This window comes from Carassius auratus, chromosome 17 (genome assembly GCF_003368295.1).
Source record: "Carassius auratus strain Wakin chromosome 17, ASM336829v1, whole genome shotgun sequence".
In the NCBI taxonomy this organism is placed as follows: domain Eukaryota; kingdom Metazoa; phylum Chordata; class Actinopteri; order Cypriniformes; family Cyprinidae; genus Carassius; species Carassius auratus.
In genome coordinates, this window is record NC_039259.1 from 18902896 (window position 1) to 18925035 (window position 22140).

Consider the following 22140-nt stretch of genomic DNA (forward strand, 5'->3'; position numbering starts at 1 on the left):
TTGTCTAAATGATGTTGATCAGTCAAAACAGAAAGTTCTAGATATGAATTGTTTGCTGTAGATTTGGTCAATGACAGCTGGCAGCATAATAACCAAAAATAGGTCATTTTAGACTGATCTGTAAACAAAGTCAAACAATTCAAGTCATTCACTTTTAATTTGGTGTCAAATGTCCTTTTGTCTCAGTATACATCCATCCTAAATTATTTTATTAATTTAATATTATTTGTAATTTATTATTTAATTAAATCAAACTGTTAGTGCTCGGCTACTTAACTTGAAATGGTGTAAGATATTTCAAGTAAATTGCTGAGTATATCTTCGAATGTGCCAGATGATCGTATTTAGAGCCACAGTGGCTCAATTTGAACCAATTTCCTTCAAATTCTTCCAGTCAGTGCAGCATATAAGGGCAAAATTGTACAATTTCACAAATATAGTGTTATATAGACGATCATAGATTTGTTCACTGCCAGCTGGCAGAACGATAACCAGAAATACATCATTTTGGACGAAACTATCATTCAGTCTCATTTAAGTGTTAAATTTTTTTCGCTGATATTTTTCTCTCCACACTGACTTTATATACTTATATACTTGTAATTTAATATTATTTTTAATGACTTAAAATGGTACCCTGTTCATCATAAGTAGGTTTTCATAATGAATTGTATCGTTGTTAACAATGCCATCTGTAAGTGCTGGGTCACTTCACTTGAAACAATGAAAGATGATGTTTCAAATAATTGCAGCCATGTTTGCTGAGGACATTTGCTGCACAAACTTAAATTATTTTTGTAACAATTGTGACAAGCCTTTAAATGACACAATGGCTCAAACTCAACCAAGTTGACCTTGTTGATTGTGGGAAGGTGCACCAGAATAACTATACAACATAGCTATAAAGATAACAATGCAAGTCATAAATAGCTTCATCCTTTATATTTATTGGATATAATTACGCTGATATGTTCTGTGGACATTGCACATTTTCATTTTCACGAAAACAAAACCTTGCAAAGAACAGAAACTTATACGAGAAGGATCTTGACCCCGTGTGTTAAATGGCCTTGTTTTGGAGATAACATTGTCATTATAAACACATAAGAGAACTCATATAAAGTGCAGATCACTGAAAAAACACATCTACCAAACTAGATCACTGCTGCCCATCGTGATGGAGTGAGTGCTTTTTTCTCTCTTCATTAATTTATGAAAAAAATCTCATAATGTGGATATTTAAAGAATCAGTTATATTATAAAATATTGTCTTATTGTTTTTCATTTAAATCATTTTTATGCTGTTATTTTTAGACCTAATACCTTTATTTTTAAGATTACTTACCATGACTTCTTTTCTTCTCATAATTGAGGATTTATTGTTGATTTTCTTTTATTTATTTATTCATTCATTTTTTTTGGTACAACATTCAAATCAATTTCTCAATGTCCTCTGATCTAAATGTAGTGCCAGCAGTGAATATCTACTTAATTTTTCTCTGTAACTCCAGTTCCCCACTGAAAAGCAACCTCAAGGGCCTGGAGTGCCACTTCACCTGGGATCTGGGGCAATATCGAAATGAGCTCCAGGGGTTAAAGAGGAACATGCAAGATGTGGAGCAGCAGGCGTGCATTAGACTGATCCACCATTACAACCTGCTGGGCTACATCCAACAGACTCTCGGCTTCAACACAGAGGCGCTGATGTACCTGCACAAAGCAGAAAGTGTGATGCAGGAGCAGGGAACAGAAGAAGCTGCAGTCCGGCTGCAGGTCAACAAAGCTAACCTGGCTTGGGTCTACTTCCTCATGGGAGACATGAATAAGAGCAAAGCATACCTAGAAGAGGTGGAGAGGCTTCAGCAAATGCATCCTGCTCCACCTGGATGTGCTCTACATCCTGAAGTCAGTGGAGAAAAGGGCTGGACGCTGGTGAAGTTCAACAAATCCAAGAAGCGTCAGGCGATTGATTATTTTAAGATTGCTTTGAAAGCAGAACCAGAAAGGACGGAATGGCACAAAGGTCTTGCTATAGCCATGAGCAAGACATATATAAAGTCTGAATTGACTCCACAGTTGAAGGATGAAATACTACAGCAGGTGAAAACGGCAGCAGAGATGGACCCAGATGATTTGTTCCTTCAATCCTTTTACATACTAAAAAAGTTTGAGGTGCAGGCAGAAAAAAATGATAAAGTTGTACAAAGTTTACTAGAGAGATCCATTAATACTGGAAACTTGGAGGGTTTGGGTTATATCCTTGAATACTTTAAGAACACTTCAATTGAGAGAGCGATTCAAGAGGGAGAAAGGATTCAGGAAATGTTCCCCACTTGCCCTAAAGTCTTGAGAAACCTGTCAGATTTATACAAAGCGAAATTGTTTGCTATGAAGGAAAACAGCCAGGAAAGGAAGATCTTGACTCAGACATGCATGAAGCTGTTTGAGAAGGTTGTCAAACATTATCCAGACTGTGTCAGAGGATGGTTAGCTCTTGCAACAGTGCACCGTTACGCAGACAACACTGAGAGAGCAGATGAGATTTACCAGCAGCTCCTGTCAGAGAAAGATGATCTCCCTCCTCATACACAACAGTTACTGTACTATAGTTATGCCTGCCATCTACATCAGAGAAGACAGTCCAGAGATGAATCAATCAACTTTCTCATGAAAGCAGCAGAAATCCAAAACATTTCAGAGGACAAACAGAAAAGCATAATGATTCTTAAACAAACTGTGAAGAATGGCAGAAACCCTCGCTGTGAAGAGATTTCACAATTTCTCAAGAGAGTTCTTGATTAGTAAATGGTCTCTTTATTTCACTTTTTCACACAAGGTGAATAAATAAGTGTGAAGGTGAGGTCATCTTTAACACTGTTTGGTGCATTTTTTTAAGGAGGTTTAATAAGAAATCACTGCATTGATTTTAAAGTTAATTCTGCTTGAGTTGTGCCTAGAGTATACATTTTGTGGCTTTACATTTCTGATAGCAATGGCATTGATAAATTATTACAGTTTCCCATTTCACTTTTACCCTGTATTTTAGACATTTAAGCGAACACCATATGAAATATTTTTTTTTAATTAGTAGATTTCCTGTATATCTAATTGCAAGAATAACTGTATCAGCTGATAAGGAGTCATCTCTATCCAATGACATGACACACTTTTGACAATCTTTAACAAAATCACTTGTTGAATGGACCTCATTAAATCTGTTTATTGATTGTTACTTCATTTACGGTTTCTATTGATATGGAAAAGATTTGACTGACTTGAAATACACAGTGAATCTGATGAATAGAGAGAGATCTAGCATCAAAATCAACTGGATACAACTAAAGAAATGTTTAAAAGAGTTCAGCTTTGTAAATAATGGATTATACTGAGAGTGGGGCTGAGTATAAATGTTTGATAACACTTTATAAGGTTGCATTTGTTAACATCAGTTAACTAAAAATTAACTAAAAATACAGCTGTATTTTTATTTTAAACTAACATTAACAAAGATGAATAAGTACTTTATCATATGTATTGCTCATTGTTACCAAATTATTATATATTATATTATATATAGTATAATATATTATATTATAATAATATTGTAAATATGCAAATAACTTCAAACTTTTAAACGGCAAGCCAGTTGGTCTTTTCTGAGCTGAGTTTAAATATTTGGTAACAATTTATAATGCTGCATTTATTAACATACGTTAACTACATTAGTTAACATTAACAATAAAAATACTTTTAAAGCATTCATCTATCTTAGTTAATGTCAATTTGAACATTTCTTAATATATTATTATAAAAGAAAAAAAAAGTGAAAAAGTGATTAAAGGTCTCATATCGAAAAAGTGTTTAATGGTCTCATATCGTCAAAACTAAAATTTCCAGTTCTAGGGTCTATTTATAAGTTTCAAATCAGTCAGTCCACAGTAAAATGCACCCAGTCTCCATAAAGTAGCTGTGATTTTTCATGAACCGTTGTGATTTCTCTAAAAAGTTGACGTCAGAACTGCCTACATGGCAACCGCCTTCAGTCATCACCCCAAACACTGCCCATAGTCCCAACTCCTTTTGCCAAACCCCAACGATCATTTCTGTCCAGTCCGCTTGTTTTATAGCATTTAACCACAGCTTTTCTGTTTATTTTTTTTTTTTGTCTGGCAGTAGATATGCGATCAAATTTCTAATTTGAGGCTTTATTATGTCAATTCTGGCACAAGAAGATGATATTTTAAGCTCCTTATGTAACCGAAACTGTGCTGCTGCTTTGAATGGGCCGCCTCAGACAGATTCCCCTTTGTTTCGCTGCCTCCAGATAGTGCTGAGACGTTGGCTGACCCTAGTTACCTGTGGTTGGCCTGGCTGAGTGTCATTCACAAAACAACAGGCAAATCAGAAGAGAGGCTCATGAATATTAATTAGACAGGCCAAAATGTACATATTCTCTGCAGATCTCCTGGAGCTGTAAAAATATATTGAGATGGTTTTTGGTATTTATACCACAAATATATATTCATAAGGACATCAAAACATAAAATAAAACTCTAGAAAGTTGTAAAATATGTGACCTTGAAAATCAAACATTTTATGTTGAGATTTAAAGCTGCAATTTTACCATTTAAAATTTTGGGGGGTTAAAAATGATCCGAAATCAATATTTGAGCAAGTACATTACCAGCCAGTGTTCAAAACTATCACCTTACTTTAACCCAATTCACAATGGTTAGTTTATAATAATTTTTTCTAATTTGTATGGTAAAAGTAGGTTTTTGCATGATATTTGAGCATGCTGCAGCATCATTACTTTATTAAACATAAAGAAGTTGTCCTGGCTACTATGGCTATCAGTTGTGTGGATCCGGCAGGTGGCGGATCATTTATAACCTTTTCTCAAAGCAACAAGAATAATTAAATGTATCATTTTGATGGCGGATTGTAATCCAGAAAGGACTATGCGTTTATGAAACACATATGAAATTAAAGCTGCAGTCGGTAACTTTTGACGCTCTACTAGCTGGAACTACTTCTCTCTGTTTATGTCTATGAAAAATCACAAAGGTACTGGGTTAGTCCGCCGTGGTACCCCTGAAGCAATCTAAAATAGTCTGAATATAAACACTTATTATAGGTGCACCCTAGTGATTCAGGACAAGCTAAAAACACGGTTTGGCAAATGAATTCATGGTGTACTAACTTATTATATACATTTTGTAAATTTTGAACACATAAAAAAGTTACGTACCGCAGCGTTGATTGGTTGATGTAGAGCGGGAGCGATGTATTTCTGCAAATGGCAATAGGACCAATGGGAGGAGCCAGAGGAGCTTGATTTTTTCACAGATTATCTGTCTCATATTCTACTGTCAGGACATAATGGCAGGTTTAACAAATATGTAAAAAATACATTTTTACAAAAGTTACCTACTGGAGCTTTAAATTATATTCCAGTTTTAAATGTGCTTCTGATTACAGATAGCCTAGGATTACACCAGATTTGTTTTTTTTAAAAGACAACCAGTTTGAAGGGAGCATAATTCGCTTTTTTGGTGATAAAATATTTTCTTTACATGAAATTCAAATGGTATGACAATTGGAGATTAGACTGGACAGAAATTGCAATCTACACGCTAATACACACTATAGGTAATGCTGATGTTGTTATAATTAATCATTTGAGGATAAACTATAAAAATTCTAATAATTTGCATGGTTTGATGTGATATGAGCTAACCGATCTAGATTAAATAATCCTTGGTATCACGATTTATTGAAATGCTTTTTTCATTAGTTAGTCAGAACAAACTTGGCAGACTTTTTACTTGTTCAGATGACAATATACAGTGAAAAATTCTTATTTGGGTCATATATTCCAAGACATAGAAAATCTGTGATTGCAAAGTGCAATAAATATCCAGACCAGTGCGGTTACTGACTGCCACAAATACTAAAAAACAAAAACAAAAAAAAACTGATTCATCCGCGTTGGAGACGTGCCGGTTTTGTGCACAATTCTGTTAGATTTGCTAGATTATTACCCCACTAGTATTGGTAGATTAGGGTTAGGTGTGGGGGAGGGGTTAGAATAAGGCACTAGTTAGGATTAGGCAATCGGGCAGCAATTTCAGAGAGGGGGGATAAAATTTGCCAGGGGGTCAAAAATGAGCACAACCCATGCAAGGAAGATAATTCTGCAAACAGCTGTTTTGAGACAGAGATGGCGACAAAGAGGCAAAATTTATGGACTTCAGCTTTAAGGGAACTGAGGTAACATGAACTAAAAATGAACAGCTGTAAACTAACATTAACAAAGATTAATGTGTAATGCTGCAACATATGTATAGTGCATTGTTATAAGTATAATTTTTTTTATATATATATGTAATATGGTAAATTTGCAAATCACTTAAAACTTCTAAACATCCAGCCAGAACAGCAATACAGTTTGTCTTGCTCACATTATATTATCAATATCACTTTGGACCACAGAGTACAAAGTACAGTGAATCATGGACATGTTGTGCTGCGAAACCTGCACGTTAGGAGTTTATGCTTGAGGAAGAAGGCAGGCTTTAAACTTTATTACTGTCATTAGTTTAACTGCACTTGAAGAAACAAAACCTAAGGCAGAATAGAAATGTCCAAGAGAAGAATCCTGAGCTGACGTGTTTAAAGACTTTGTTCACTATAGATAAGCTGGTGGATTTATGAGCTTGATCATTATAAATACAGGAAGAATCTCTAGGAGACTTCACATAAAGAACAAATCAGCACTGCTAAAAAAAATTCTCAAACTGGACCACCACTGGAGTAATAATGGAGTAAGTTGTTTACCAATCAAATATGCATTAATGCAATCTAATGTACTCTGGGAATTTAGACTGCTTTTTATACTGTACTCAGAACTGTTTAAAGATTTTGTAGTCTATTGAAAATGTTGATTATCCTTTCAATGCCTGCTAGATATCTGTATGACAACAATCTTTTTTCCTCCAAATATTTCTGTAACTCCAGCCTGAAACAACACCTTGAGAAACTGGAGTGCCACTTCACTTGGGATCTGGGCCACTATCGAAATGAGCTCCAGGGGTTGAGGAAGAACATACAAAACATGTTAGAGCAGGAATGCACTTGGGTGGTTCACCATTACAACCTGCTGGGCTACATCCAACAGACTCTCGGCTTCAACACAGAGGCGCTGATGTACCTGCACAAAGCAGAAAGTGTGATGCAGGAGCAGGGAACAGAAGAAGCTGCAGTCCGGCTGCAGGTCAACAAAGCTAACCTGGCTTGGGTCTACTACCGCATGGGAGACATGAATAAGAGCAAAGCATACCTAGAAGAGGTGGAGAGGCTTCAGCGAATGCATCCTGCTCCACCTGGATGTGCTCTACATCCTGAAGTCAGTGGAGAAAAGGGCTGGACGCTGGTGAAGTTCAACAAATCCAAGAAGCATCAGGCAATTTATTATTTTAAGATTGCTTTGAAAGAAGAACCAGGAAGGAAGGAATGGCACAAAGGTCTTGCCAAAGCCATGAGCGAGGCATTTACAAATCATAAAAGCCCTCCACAGCATAGAAATGAAATTCTAAAGCAGCTGAAAACTGCACATGAGAACGAACCAAACAATTTGTACATTCATGCTTTTTATTTAGAAAAATACTCTGAAGTGCAATCAGTAAGCACTGAGAGACCAATGCAAGGTTTACTAGAGAAAGCTCTTAAAACTGGAGACCTGGAATGTTTGGTTACTATTCTCAGGTATTATAGAACCATTTCTGTAGATAAAGCTATTGAAGCAGCAGAGAGAGCACGAGAAAAGTTCCCCACCTCAAATAAAGTGTTGAAACACCTGGCAAATTGCTACAAAAGGAAGGTTTACAAAGTAAAGAAAGACAGCATGGAAAGGAGGAAGTTGGCTAAGAAATCTGCTGAGATGTTTGAGGAGGTTGTCAGACATTATCCTGACTCACTCAGAGAAAAGGTAGGCCTTGCATCAATGCACCACTGTGCAGACAACACTGAGAGAGCAGATGAGATTTACCAGCAGCTCCTGTCAGAGAAAGATGATTTCCCTCCCCACAGCCAACAGTATATTTACTATAGTTATGCCTGCCATCTACACAACTGCAGACGGTCAGAAGATTCAATCATCTTCCACATGAAAGTGGCAGAAATCCCAGCTAATACAGATGACAAACAGAAGAGCATAAACGTTCTTCAAAAAACTGTGATGAATGGCACATACCCTCACTGTGAGGAAATTATAAGTTTTCTGAAGAGAATTCATATTTACTATTAAAGTGTGCTTTATTATAACAACCATAAAAAATAAGTAGAGAAGAGTTTTCTCTGTTTAACCTGATTCACAAACTATAATAAAGACATGGTGCTCAGTAAAGAAAAAAAAACAAGAATTCAAAATTATATAACATTAATTTGTTTTGTGTTAATGAGTGTTGGCCTTGTAAAAAAAAGTTTTTCTTATTTTTCCTCTGCATAGTGTATTGTATAGGTATTGTGTGATGACCTGAAGGTGAAGGACATTGGGTCATTTGATAGTATTTTAAAAGAATGTTCATGACAAATAAAGTTTCCCATTTCACCTTCATTTACCCATTTTGAGAACATTTAAGGGGGGGGGGGGTGAAATGCTATTTCATGCATACGGAGTTTTTTATACTGTTAAAGAGTTGGATTCCCATGCTAAACATAGACAAAGTTTCAAAAATTATTTTTTTTGTTCCAAAAATACTCCTTCCGGTTTGTCACAAGTTTTGTAAAGTTTTTTTCGAGTATGGCTCTGTGTGACGTTAGATGGAGCGGAATTTCCTTATATGGGTCCTAAGGGCACTTCTGCCGGAAGAGCGCACGCGTGCCCGTGGAGCAGAGCAGAGACATTCACTGATCAGAGCGAGAGCGAAATGTCACAAAAGAAGTGTGTTTTTGGTTGCAAAGGGCAAGACAACCCTGCACAGATTACCAAAAAAAAAAAACATTAAGGGACCAGTGGACGGAGTTTATTTTTACAGAGCATCAATGGAGTTGTACAAGTGTTTTTGTTTGTTCCCTGCATTTCGAAGATGCTTGTTTTACAAACAAGGCCCAGTTTGACGCCGGATTTGCATATCGTTTATTTCTTAAGGATCCCAATGAAAAAGGGTCACGATCGTGTGTTGGAACCGCATGCGGTGAGTAAAACTGCTTCAAATATCTCTGTGTTGTTAACTTAGCTATCGGCGCGTGAGCACATCAAGTAAACCTTGTACACTTTTAAAGAAAAAAAAAGACGACATAAAGTGGAACTTTCCAAAACCGCTAAGCAAATATATACAGTTTCAATACATACCACATAGAAACGTCCTGCTGTAGTCGTTGCTGCTGCTGCTCTCGTTCAGTTTCAGCCTCTGGATCTGATTCTGGATTATAAATATACGCTGAATCTGACTGTAAGCCATGGTTTGTTTTGGATGATGGTTTTTTTCCTCACGGTAATGTCACAGCTTCCAAACGCTCTCAACGCAAAAGCCTTCTGGTGCTCGTGATTCTTTAGCTCCGCCCACACGTCACGCCTCCAGCCGGTCGTGTTTTTCCGGGAAAAATCGGCACAGACTATCTTTCTCTTATAAATATAATAAAACTAAAGTCTTTTTGGAGTTATGAAGGATGCAGTACTACTCTATAGGTACTCAAGATTAACAGGATATTGAGTGGAAATGAGCATTTCACCCCCCCTTTAACCCAAGACAATACAGAAAAATAATAAACATTAATAGTTTTTCCTCTGCAATTAATTTCCAGAATGACTATCATCTCATTTGGGATAGTCTCAAACATCTAATGAAGGACAAGAAGAGTGTAGTAAATTTCCATCCCATAAAAATTCACTTGTTTAATGTAACTTAAGACAAAGTTAATAAATAAATATGTATTGCTTATATTGGCTTCATCTCCTTTTTCTGTCAATTTAGGAAATGGTGAATTAATTTTGAATACACATTGAATCTGAAATTGGATGATGAATATATATCTAGCAGCAAAAAGAGCTGGAACCAAAAAAATACTAAAAGGCAGATTGACTTTGTAAACACTAGCACATACTGAGAATACAAATATTCATTATGGTGAATATGCAAATCTCCTCAACTGTCTAAACAGCTGACCAGAAAATACAGTCGGGTCACATTCACAAAACAGCATAAATATCAAAAGCTCCAAATGTTATTTGTAGACAAAATTTCTGGAATATATCTAATGTTTATATTATAAGTTATGAGTTTGGGGATTCAGTAAAACCTGGGTCTAGTTGATAAAACAACACAGTGATTCATGTGGATTAATGCTGCAAAGCAGCTTGCATGATACATTTATACCAAAACACATGCATTAAGCTTGAGAAACAAGTCTCTAGACTTTTATCATTAGGAAAAACTTCACTGCTTTTCGTAGCAGTTTCTGTGCTAATACTGTCACCTAGAGGAATTACAGTACAGCTATAATAAAGCATATTTTTAAACCACTTTTGCCTCCCCCAAATTAAGCTTTACAAATACAGCTCTTTATATGAGTCTATTAAACTGAGGGCATTGTCTCAACGGGTAAAGGTTGACTTCTTTCAATAAAAAGTCCAACAAATTAGAAATACTTTTAAGTTTACCTTACCTGGCTGTCAAGAAGAAACTCTGCAAGCTTGCTGGCTCAATTTTAACTTAAAATCTGCATGAAATCAAAATGGACTTTATTTACTCTATTAGCACACATTGCTAGTCTTTATGTGAACAATTAATCCATCCAAGTTAATCCGCTGTAAAAAAAAAAAAAGATTTGTCATGGTAATCTTTAATGAAATCTGAACATTTAAATGCTTCCGCTCTGGAATGGCATTCCTTCTCTGAATATGTTCATTTGACGGCTTGGGCAGAATATCCTTAAACAGACCCTCCAACGCCACAGCCCTGCAGAGGCAATGGTGATACACCCAAAGTCTTTTTTTCCTCAGTTACTTTATATACTGAAAACGTCTGAGGTGCAAGCAGAAAACAATGATGAAGAAATACAAATTTCTAGAGAGAAATAGAGAGAACCACTGAAACCCAAAACTATTTTTCAGTATTACAGAAAATATTCAGCAGAGAGAGTTTTTCAAGAAGGAGAAAGGGTTCAAGAAAATTTTCCTAACTCTACTGAAGTGTTTAGAATTGTAGCTAATTTATACAAATGGAAGGCTTTCTTGATGAAGAATGACAGTGAGGAAAGGGAGACTTTGTCTAGGAAATCCACTGAGCTGTTTGAGGAGGTTATCAGACATTATCCCGACCGTCTCAAAGTAAAGTTTGCCCTTGCATCACTGCACTGTTACACACACAACACTGAGAAAGCTGAGGAAGTTTACCAGCAGCTCCTTTCAAGGAAAGATGATCTCCCTCTTGAATAGTTATGCCTGCCATCTACATTATTTTCAATAGTCCAAAGATTCAGTCCTCTATTACGTCCAAGGAATGACAGATCGTAAACGAAAGAGTATTAAAAAAATCCTTTAAAATATTATGAGGAGGAAAAGAGACCCTCGTTGTTTGGAAATTCAGCATTTTCTTGAAGGAATGGAGACTTAAAATATATTCTAATGCTACAGACAAGTTATAAACACTGTACCAACATCATACAACAACCCTTTAAAAAAGTCATTATGGAGGATGTTCTCTTTACATTTCACTCTATGCAGAAAACATAATAAAGAAATGGTGGTGAAGAAAAAAAGAAGACATAAAAATGGGACAATTATTCCCAATCACAAATTATAATTCCCAATCACTAGTCTATATTAGAATTCAATGCTATAAATTGTTGTCTTAATGGATGTACAGTATTTTCCAGCACTAGTTACATTAATGTTTAAAAAAACAAAACAAAAAAACAACAACTTAGAGCTGGATCATGTGCTTGTTGCATTTAATTATAACTACTAAAATACTTTTATACTGTAACTGGTTTGATTTGAGACCTTCATTTCTGAAATTAGGATTTACAGATGTGTTGATTACATGTGCTGCTGTTTCAAATAGAATAAACATTTATTATAAAACACTGATTTGTTTAATTTATTTCTCATTTCTAACTGATCAGATCTGCCAGCTTTGCTGATTTTGAAACTTTGTGTTTTCTGTTTGCAATAATATGTAAATAAAAAAAATATATATATTTTCTCAACGATGAGAATTGAGTTTTCTTTTCACATTTTCCAAAGAAATGTAGCCTGCCAATGGAGAGACTGAAGATACATTGGACAAACTGAAAATGATCTATTGTAACAGTGTTCCAGCACAAAACAAGGTCACATACAAATAAATGTGTACTGTTAAGAGTCACAAGGTATTTGATGTGCCATCTAAAAGATTAAATCAATAGATTACATTTGATTAATTTATTTCTCTTCTTGTAGAATACCCATAATTATTTTCGGAGGGAGAATATTGTCCATGATCTTTATATGAAATACAGGTTATCTCTATCTGTTTATATATAGCATCTCATATTATTCTTGTTTCAGTGACATTTAGCCATTTTTTTAATCCATGAAGTCCAAAGAGTCTATTCACCAAGGTATTCTCTGAATGACACACACAGAATAGTCCAAAGAAAGCATTGTAGATTGATGCATAATAAAAAAAAATCCATTGCATTTTGCCATGTTTAAAAATGTAGAATTGAAATCATTTAACATAAAAATGTACAAAAGGTTATCATATTGATAACATTTATGATACTGAAAAATATTGCATTTGATTTAAATGTTTTAGGACAGTGATGGTTACAGTGGTGTAAGTAGCTGTGTACACTTCTCAATAGTTTGGGATCTTTAAGATTTTTTTTTTTTTTTAAGGAAAAGTCTGAGACTTTTATTTTTTTTTAAATAAAAGTTTAAAACTTTTATTTTGCAAATTATTCCATCACAATAATAAAGTAAATTGTACAATGCATTAAAATCAAAATACAAGTGTTATAGTATATAGTCAATATTTGTAGTAATATTGCTTTTTTATTGTATTTTGATCAATGCTGCCTTGGTGAGCATAAGAGACTTAAAATCTTCAAAAAAATCTTACAATCTTGCAGATCCCAAACTTCTGAACAGTAGTGTACATTATAAAAACACTGACCTGTGAATGAAGCGGTAAACGTGTAACTAATGGACAAAGCACATCTGTTCATTTCTCTGACTAGCCAGTCAGATATCAGCTGAGAGAGACACATTAAAATAACAAATAAGTATCAAATACAAAACAAGTTTTCTTGGTAGAAAACACGTGTTTAACCAAATGGAACATAAATCCTGTATTTCAGCAGTAGAGCAGTTCTTTTTTTCAGTTCTGTGTTCATTTATGCTATAAATGCATGGATTTGTGGAAATCAATCTGACTGATAAAAGCTTCAGATCAGGAACACGTGAAAACTCTTTAACTCCGGAGGGGCACTTTCATGTTTCTTGACATCGATATTGCAGTGTTTTTGTACCACTTTAGAAATCTCCATTGTACCTGGTTGTGAGTCAGTTTATGCAATAGCTCCCTCTAGTGCAACGGATGATAACTCTCACAGCAGCCAGAATCACAGCACTGCAGATCAGAGCGACTCCACCGAGGAAGAATGTAGCTGTGTAGGAGCCTGTCTGATCCACTAGCCAACCTATGAGTGAGAGAAAACACCAGTTTCATAAAACACTAATTTAGTTAAAGGTCCCCTTCTTCGTGATTCCATGTTTTAAACTTTAACTAATGTGTAATGTTGTTATTAGAGTATAAATAATATCTGTAAAATGCTAAAGCTCAAAGTTCAATGCCAAGCGAGATATTTTATTTAACAGAATTCGCCTACAAAAAAACGACCCGTTTGGACTACATCCCTCTAGTTCCTGCAGTAATAACGTCACTAAAACAGTTTTTTTTTGACTAACCACCGCCCACATGAATTCACAAACAGGGGGCGTGGCCTTGTTGCACTCCGACGGAGAAGAAGGAAGAGCTGTTTGTTTTTGTCGCCATGTTGTTGAAACGCTGTTATTTTCATCTCTGAGTCCAATCACCTTTGTTTGGGCTTCCCAGGAACGCTGTACTTTGAGATTAATGGTTACAATTTATGTTTAACTCGGTTCCCGAAAATTATAATGCACATGTAAAACTATGTGCAGCTCATTTTGCTGAGGACAGCTCGCTGAGGACAACTTTCTCAATCTCAATCAGTTTAATGCCGGATTTGCACAAAGATTATTCTTGAAAGATGGAGCAGTTCCCTCTTTGTCTGGAGAAGGCGTTGTTTATGGACCACAACTGGTAAGTGTATTTTATTTTTAGATGTTAGGGCTGTGCAAAAAAACAAATGCGGTTTTCATGCGCATCTCATCAGTAAAAACGCTCCTGTGACTAAAAATACATCTCCAGCACGTGCGTTCTAGCCCAATCACGTTACCAGGAGGGCAGCCTGCTCTCAGCTGCTGTCGAATCACAACACAGGAACCGCTGGCACAATCAGAACCCGTTATGTATTTCTGAAGGAGAGGCTTCATAGAACAAGGAAGTCATCAGACCGTTTTTATGACAGTGAAAACAGCAGTATACAGATAGGTGAATTGTGTGAAAAATACTGTGTTTTTTTACACGCGAAACATGAACACGTTATATTGCACACTGTAAACACAATCAAAGCTACAAAAAAGCGCGTAAAACAGGACCTTTTAGTTAAGCAGTTTATTTAATTTACCTATCATTCAGTTAAATAGAGTGTGGAAAATCTGCTGACCTCCAATAGGTGGGCTGATGAGGTAGGGGATGGCATGAAGAAAGTAAACAACTCCCAGAGCCGAGGTCAGGTGGGTGGAGCTGACGGTGTCAGAGGTCACCACAGGAATAAGTGCCACATAAGCTCCATCAAAGTAGCCGTAGATGAGAGAAAAGGGGACGAGCAGGGAAAAACCATTCAGCAGAGGCAGAAAGAGACAACTCAGCCCTTCTGACCCCACAGCCAGCATGTAACTCACCACCCTATACGGCCTCAAACACCTGAACACAACACACATAGAAACAGATCAAACCACAGTGTGATGGATAGGAATTTTGAAGAATTAAAAAAGCAGTGGTCCAGAATCATTGAATAAGTAGTGCAGGAATCTCTACTGTTTCGAGTGAGAATTTGATCTCAGTAGCCATTTATGAGCACTATTAATAGCACACCTTTTTTCAAGCTTTTAAAAACCCAGTGCACACTAAAGTCTCATAAAATATTGGTGTCCCAGAAACCAATATTTTAATGATTCAGAATATATGAATTACTAGGTAAGGTAAGATTTCAGTGTGGAGATAACAGAGCACACTGTGTGAGTGTATTATCACTGTTTGTTGTTTGCTTTTGGTATCTGTTTGAGCGTTTGGGCCCCAGAAAAGGTGACGTGTGACATTAGACTTAGCGAACGGATAGGGTTGATTTCCAAACGTAGTGAATGTATAGTTTTAATCTACTTTAGAAGACATGAATATGAATTTAAAAACAGATTACAATATAATATAATATATATATATATATTTTTTTTTTTTTTTATGCCTAACTCTAAAAGTTTTATAAATTGAACAGGCGTCTAGTGTAGATGTAGCTCTTAAAGGGATAGTTCAACCAAAAATGAAAATTCTGTCATTATTTACTCAACTGCATGTCGTTTCAAATCTGTAAGAACTTTGTTCATCTTCGGACTACAAATTAAGATATTTTTATTGTTTTTGACTTCTTTGCACACAAAAGGTATTATCATAGCTGAACTATTGATGTCACATGGACTATTGTAACGATGTCCTTACTACATTTCTGGGTCTGGGAACATTTCAGTTGCATTACTGTTTATGCAGGGTCAGAAAGCTCTCAGATTTCATTAAAAATATCTTAATTTGTTCTCCACAGATAAAGAAAGGTCTTACAGTTTGGAACAACATGAGGGTGAGTAATTAATGACAGTATTTTCCTTTTTGGGGAAACTATTCCTTTAAATGTCTGTAATATGGCAATTTATGGGAGAGTTCACAACAAACTCTTACTTTCTATCTGCAATCCATCCAAAAGTGATAGTTCCGACAATCCCTGACACTCCAAGTATGGACATGAGTAATGCTGCCTGTTGTGGACTGACACCTGCACTCAGGGAATATGGCACAAGATACACAAATGGCACACTGCAACCATATGCAAGGAACAGGAAGGACACCAACAGCAATAAGAAGTCTGGTATCAGCAGGAACGAATATTCTCTCAATACTGTTTTCCTTATGATAGACCATACATTGTCACTGGAATCCTTCAGTAATTTTGTGTTTGCCACTTTTGACAGTGCCAAAGTACTGTGGTTAGTGTTTGATTCTGGGATAGTTGTGTCCTCTTGGTTGGTTGTCAAACAGTCCAAGTCACTTGATTGTACTAAAGCTGGGACTGAGATGTCGGTATATGAGCACTTTGGCTTTGATTCTTTGTCCCATTCATCTGTGCTTCTGATCACGTTCTCTGAGTCCTCTGAGTCTTCCTGTCTAAGGTTTATTTCCACATTGGAGTGTGTTTGCTTGGCATCAGAAGGCTCTGATTCCATCCATTCTTTTCCATCATTCTGCATACTCTCAGCATGTTCATTTTCCCCTCTCTTTGTCATATACGTATGTTTTACCTCCACCAATCTCTGTTCCTGTACACTAACCTCCATACTGTGCCCTGCATCAGCAAGTTTAACATTTAGGCAATCAACCTTTTTGCCACCCTCCAAGTCCATCTCTTTCCGTCTCCCGCTTTGACTTTCCAAAGGCCTCATAAGTGCTCCACAGACACACAAGTGGGACACCAAACCCCCCAGAATGAGCAGCGCACCCCTCCAGGAGAAGAACTCAATGAGGAGTTGGACAGCAGGTGCTAGTATGAAGGTTCCGATGCCGCTGCCAGACATGGCGATCCCGTAAGCCAGCGCTTTTCTCTCGCAGAAGTAAGAACCCACCATGGCTATTGCAGAAGTGTAGCTGAGAGCAAATCCCACACCTGTGCAGAGAATCAGGAAGGTTAGTATGCAAGACTATGGATATGCCTAGTTTGTTGCAAATTGATATAATTGCAGGGTAAGGTGACTACAATAGCTTCCCTCAAATTATGATTACCAGTTCAGTTAAAAATAAAAGCTTGTATGCTGGTGTATGTGTGCAAATCTGAATCAAACCTGTAAGAACACCCATTGTGAGATACAGGAACTCCACACTGGTGGCCAGTGAGCTGAGCAGCAGGCCGGCAGTGGAAAGAAGCCCACCAAACATGATAGCTACACGAGAAGAGAGGCGGTTCCCTATATAACTGCCCAATGGAGCTATAAAGAGAATGAATAAAGAATGAAGAGAAAGTGGTAGATAGCAAGTTAAATACTGAATATTTAGTAATAAATATATAATATCCACATATACCAATAAATAAAAGAATATTATTTATATTATTTATGACAAAAAAAGTGTTTTAACAGATGTCAACAAAACATTAAATGACACTAAAAAACTAGCTCCTCCATCTGCATATGATTTTATTAACCTCTACAGTGCTTTTAAGAGTATGTTCATCTCTGTGATGTATTTATTAATAAATAAGGTTTATGTAATCTCATTTTGACATTTGACAAATACCATGAAAACTAATTGCTTAAACTAAGTAAAAGAATTGTGAAAAACAGATTCCATAAATATGAAAACGTGTTTCTGTGAACATTCTTTCTCACCAGCAGCAAGATAAATCAGGTTTAGAGTGGACTATGCACTGTAAACCTGTCAGCAGACTTTTTTTTGAAAACAAAGTTCTCCTAAAATCAATATAGTTTTATACAGTTTGAGCTGTCACATTTGAGTCATAGAGTTTTTCAGAGAGAACACTGGTGCGGGGGTTCATTTTTTTTTTTTTAATTTTGGCATGAATCTTACCACACAACATTGTGGTGCAGTCCAACAGAGAGTGTATCCATGCAGTTGCAGAATAATCTCTGGAAAAGTATGACTGGAATTCCACAAAAAAGATGGAAACACACCTGCAACCAGCATGAGAAAGTGCAGATTTGAGAAAGCAATATGATAAAAGTCTTCTGGTGCTTAAAGCAACATTCATTTTATTCCTTTTAAGCACTATACTGCTTTAAAACTGGGTATTTCTCCTGGGGGAGTTATTCTGCTTATTTAATGATCTAATATTAAAAGACATGAGTAATTCAGTCTTGGCTAGTGACTCAGAATTTTTTTTCAATAAGAGAACAAGAATCTTGGTTGAGTTTAAAGGCCATTTCTGCAGCTTTTAGTTTAATTTAGGCTCACATTAAACTTAAAAAAAACAACAAAAAAAAAAACACCACAGTAGGTGGTTCCTGGGGGAGTAACGAACGAACCTAGTGACTGCACGTGTGCAAACAGTGGTGAGGAAACAACCGGCTACGATCATCCAGCCCCATCCGCCATCAGGAGCGGCCGCTGAATGTGGAGTTTTTTCACTCATCTCTAGACTTCTGCTGGACAAGATGCTTCCTCTCTTCATCCTCTCCCTCACTCTCTCACTCCTTTCAGCCTCTTGTTTTCTCTTCTGTCCAGTTTCAGCTGGTTTTGCTCTCTCTGGCTCTGTTTGGGACAAATTTACTTGCTGTTTTTCTCTTGTTTTCATCTATAAGGGGCTTCTAAATACCATTAAGCAAAATCTGTAGGAGAACCATACATTTTATTTTTCTACTTTAGCCTTCTTTTAGAACTTACCTCAAATGACAATGTGGTGCTTCGATTAAATAATGACTAAAAGTATATCACTTATGTCTCTAAGATCAAACGGATAGTTCAGCCAGAAAATTAACATTCTTGTCATCATTTGCTCACCCTCATGAACGTGTGGATGCTATGGTTAGTGAGTAGTGACTAAGAGAAAAATAAAGAAATTAGAGCCTGTCCGAGTCTGCCACATAAACACTCCATGATACAGAGTGTGACCAAGTTACTACACACACACACACACACACACACACACTAGTCTGGTCCAAAGGGAGGCAAAGAACACAGTGTGTCTTCATCAATTCCAAGAGAGAGGGCCAAAAACTAATTCATGGGGCAAAAGTAGTTACTTTATTGCAAAAATGATCAGACATGGAAAAAAAACAACTTGACTAGTATTTGCTGGGCTTTATTGGTATAGACTCACCTCAGTCTATGTCTGTTAAACCACAGTCCAAATTTATTAAAGACTCAGCAGTCAGCCTCGCTGAAGGTACATCTTCTGAAACTTGAAAAATGAGAGATAGTCATTAAAAACATCTTACTAACCCAAACATTTGAAAAAGACTACTGTTCAAATGTTTGGGTCAGTGAGATGTTTTTAAGTATTTTTAAATAATTTATGCTTTTATTCAGCACTAAATTGATAAAAAGTGACAGTAAAGCCATTACAATGTTACAAGAGACTTCAAATAAGTGAAATTCTATTTAACTTTCTATTCACCAACAAATCCTGAAAGAAACTGATCACTGTTTCCACAAACATAAGCAGCACAACTGTTGTCAACAGTGATAATAAGAAATGCTGATGTATGTCAATAACCAAAGGAATGTACTATGCATATCCTGTAAGCGATAAACACTTCAGAAACATAGAGCCCGAAAAGTTGAATAATCTTTGAATAGATGTAACCAGGAGAGGTCAGAAGAGTGAATGTAAAAAGAATATCTCTGGATCAATGCAGGTACAAGCATAACATGTTCTGTCTTTAAAAACATTAGCTTGACAAATAATTATGAATTAGCAGATGAGAAGAAGAGTCATAACAGCTGTGTACAATCCCTTGGGGAGTTTTCTCAGCAACATACAAACAAACAAAATACATGACTGAACGTTTGAAGAGGTCTAAGAGAAACGAACTTACTCCGAAACACACGTCCCAGTGTACAGAATCTAGAGCAGACGAGGAACAACAACAACCCCTGCTCTCCTCCAAAGTGTGGTGGTCCACACATCGGCGCACATGGCTCTGCATCACTGTGCGGCGCGCGCTTGGACAGGACAACAGGGCGGAAAACAACCAGCCAACGGGTGGAAGTACAGGGGACCTCTTGCTTTCAAGTCAGAAGTCTAAAGTAAACTAGCGTTAACTGCAGTCCTGGGTCGGATATTTGCCATGTTTTCCCTCTCACCCCACCCTGGGTGCATATTATACAATGGCTTTAAGGGGGGTCGACTGTTTTAATAGAATTTCAATAGGACGTTTTCAGGACTGTCTGTTGAGGTTCGTCGCAAGCTCTCTTTTGGTCAAACACAGTAGCCTACAGTTAACTGTCAACTTAAAATTAAAACAATTTATATCCACACTAAACTTCCGTAAGCCATATTTAAAATGTAAAAACTATCTTAACCAATAATATGTTTATTTTTATTTTTTTTATTTTTTACCGCGACTGATTATCGTCGGTGAAAATACAAGCCCAAAATAGCTTTTAAACTAACTTCTGTGATTACTTAATCATTTTAAAATTCTAAACTGAGACATTGATATGTAAAAAGATTATGTAGTTTTAAGACTCCGCCCTCGCCGTTTGTTTCTAGTTCGAGTTCCTAGGGTTTGAGCTAAAGCTTTATTAAGGGGGCAAGTCAGGAGATAACAGGAGATCAGCTGTTTGCCTATGCGTATTACCCTAGGGGGCAAGGTGAGCCACTCATTTGCTTTTGAAAAGCATTTATCTAGTACGTTTTTTTAAGGTAATGAATAGTTAAATTGTACGTGACATTTTTGTCCTCCACCTTTTTCATGTTCAGCTTAGTTTAAAATTTGCATTGTCACCGTGATAAGACATATATATATAAGATATATATATATATATATATATATATATATATATTTTTTTTAAGATTTGCACAAACTTGTGTACTTCTTGTCTTCATTATTAAGTGTAAGCATTTTAAAATGGGTGTGAATTGAAAAAAAAACCCACAAATTAATTTTTTGTTTTTAAACTTTATTATTCTTTAAAATGTCCTTTCTTGAGTCTATGCATAATTGCTTCCAATTATACCCAGTCAATCACACAGACATCAAATCTCTCTCTCTTTTTTTTTTTAACAAAGCCACATATTTCAACACAGTGTGGCTTTAATGACAACTGAGAAATGAAAAACAAAGACAGTAATATTGACATGTTTGTACAATCGAATAATAACAGCACAAAGTATCCAAGAATCATCAAACAAGCAACTCATAGTATAATTTTGTTTAAAAATGTCAGTAGGAATTAAAAGAAAAACTCCAAGATACCCATTGTGTGTCAAAAGCCCATTTTCACTCTTTTTAACAGTGTTACTGACAAAAGTGGCAAGCAGGACACAAGCAGCTCTCTTAACCAAGCTGCTTTCAGCAATCAACATTTAGCGTAACTGACTTAAATGCATAGCAAGAGTGAAGGGTCACCATTTAAAGGAGAGAACCAAATACATTAAAATGATCTAAATAAGGATTTGTATTAGTACAACCGTCTGTGATATAGACTAATACTGCTTTTAAACTTTAACATCTGTGGATTGTGGATTCCTTACTAAACAAAACTGCTGTAACTGGCAGCTGGTTTTATTTCTTACTTGCATGACAACAAAAGTTACTTCAAACCTTACCAAAGTTTGCAAAACATGAAGCTGTGTTGTGTGGATTCAAGTCTAATGCAAAATGAATGACAGCTTTACGTGTAGCATATAATTGTGCAGTGCAATTACACAGGCTTGAATACTTAAAAAAAAAAAATACTTGCATCTGACTAAGATTGTGGAAAGAACAATTTGTCAGTACCATAAACGTACTATCTTCATCGATGTTAATTATCCATTCAGCATTCAGCTCTCATATTGATACACTGTATGGTATACAAACTAATTTAGAATGAGGAGTTTAAAACCTGATAATTTTCTAAAAAAAAAAAAAAAAAAAAAAAATCCAGTTAAAAAAAAAAAAAAAAAAAAAAAACCTGGAAAAAAAAAATCCAATAATTTAATGCAAAATGCACAAGGCCAACCAAAGCCATAATTAATTATAAAGGTATAAAACATTTTCAAACATACATTTTTTATCGTTTGATT

The 22140-nt window shown here is 36.1% G+C and overlaps 3 protein-coding genes across 3 annotated transcripts; 2 read left to right on the forward strand and 1 right to left on the reverse strand.

Moving 5' to 3' along the window:
* The first annotated feature begins 1086 nt into the window (after positions 1 to 1086).
* Positions 1087 to 3225, forward strand: LOC113117517 (interferon-induced protein with tetratricopeptide repeats 1-like). Its single transcript, XM_026286238.1, has 2 exons — positions 1087 to 1182; positions 1512 to 3225. Exons 1-2 carry the CDS (start codon positions 1178 to 1180, stop codon positions 2800 to 2802), a joined length of 1296 nt encoding a protein of 431 aa, XP_026142023.1. The 5' UTR covers positions 1087 to 1177; the 3' UTR covers positions 2803 to 3225.
* Positions 3226 to 6627: 3402 nt separating this feature from the next.
* Positions 6628 to 8636, forward strand: LOC113117518 (interferon-induced protein with tetratricopeptide repeats 1-like). Its single transcript, XM_026286239.1, has 2 exons — positions 6628 to 6827; positions 7021 to 8636. The coding sequence occupies exons 1-2, from the start codon at positions 6823 to 6825 to the stop codon at positions 8306 to 8308; spliced, it is 1293 nt and encodes a 430-aa protein (XP_026142024.1). The 5' UTR covers positions 6628 to 6822; the 3' UTR covers positions 8309 to 8636.
* Positions 8637 to 12474: 3838 nt separating this feature from the next.
* On the reverse strand, positions 12475 to 20334 carry slc16a12a (solute carrier family 16 member 12a). Its single transcript, XM_026286237.1, has 8 exons — positions 19946 to 20334; positions 19228 to 19308; positions 18434 to 18659; positions 17979 to 18082; positions 17237 to 17380; positions 16083 to 17061; positions 14800 to 15059; positions 12475 to 13689 (listed from the first exon to the last, which is right to left on the reverse strand). Exons 3-8 carry the CDS (start codon positions 18577 to 18579, stop codon positions 13553 to 13555), a joined length of 1770 nt encoding a protein of 589 aa, XP_026142022.1. The 5' UTR covers positions 18580 to 18659; positions 19228 to 19308; positions 19946 to 20334; the 3' UTR covers positions 12475 to 13552.
* Between the last annotated feature and the right edge of the window lie 1806 nt (positions 20335 to 22140).

Excerpts from the sequence above, each read along its gene's own strand:
- slc16a12a (XM_026286237.1), bottom strand. The coding sequence starts at position 18,579 with ATGAAGAGAGGAAGCATCTTGTCCAGCAGAAGTCTAGAGATGAGTGAA. Across the intron at positions 18,083-18,433 it reads TGCACACGTGCAGTCACTAG|GTGTGTTTCCATCTTTTTTG; the intron begins GTTCGTTCGTTA and ends TGCTGGTTGCAG. Across the intron at positions 15,060-16,082 it reads GGATGGATTGCAGATAGAAA|GTGTTTGAGGCCGTATAGGG; the intron begins GTAAGAGTTTGT and ends TGTTGTGTTCAG.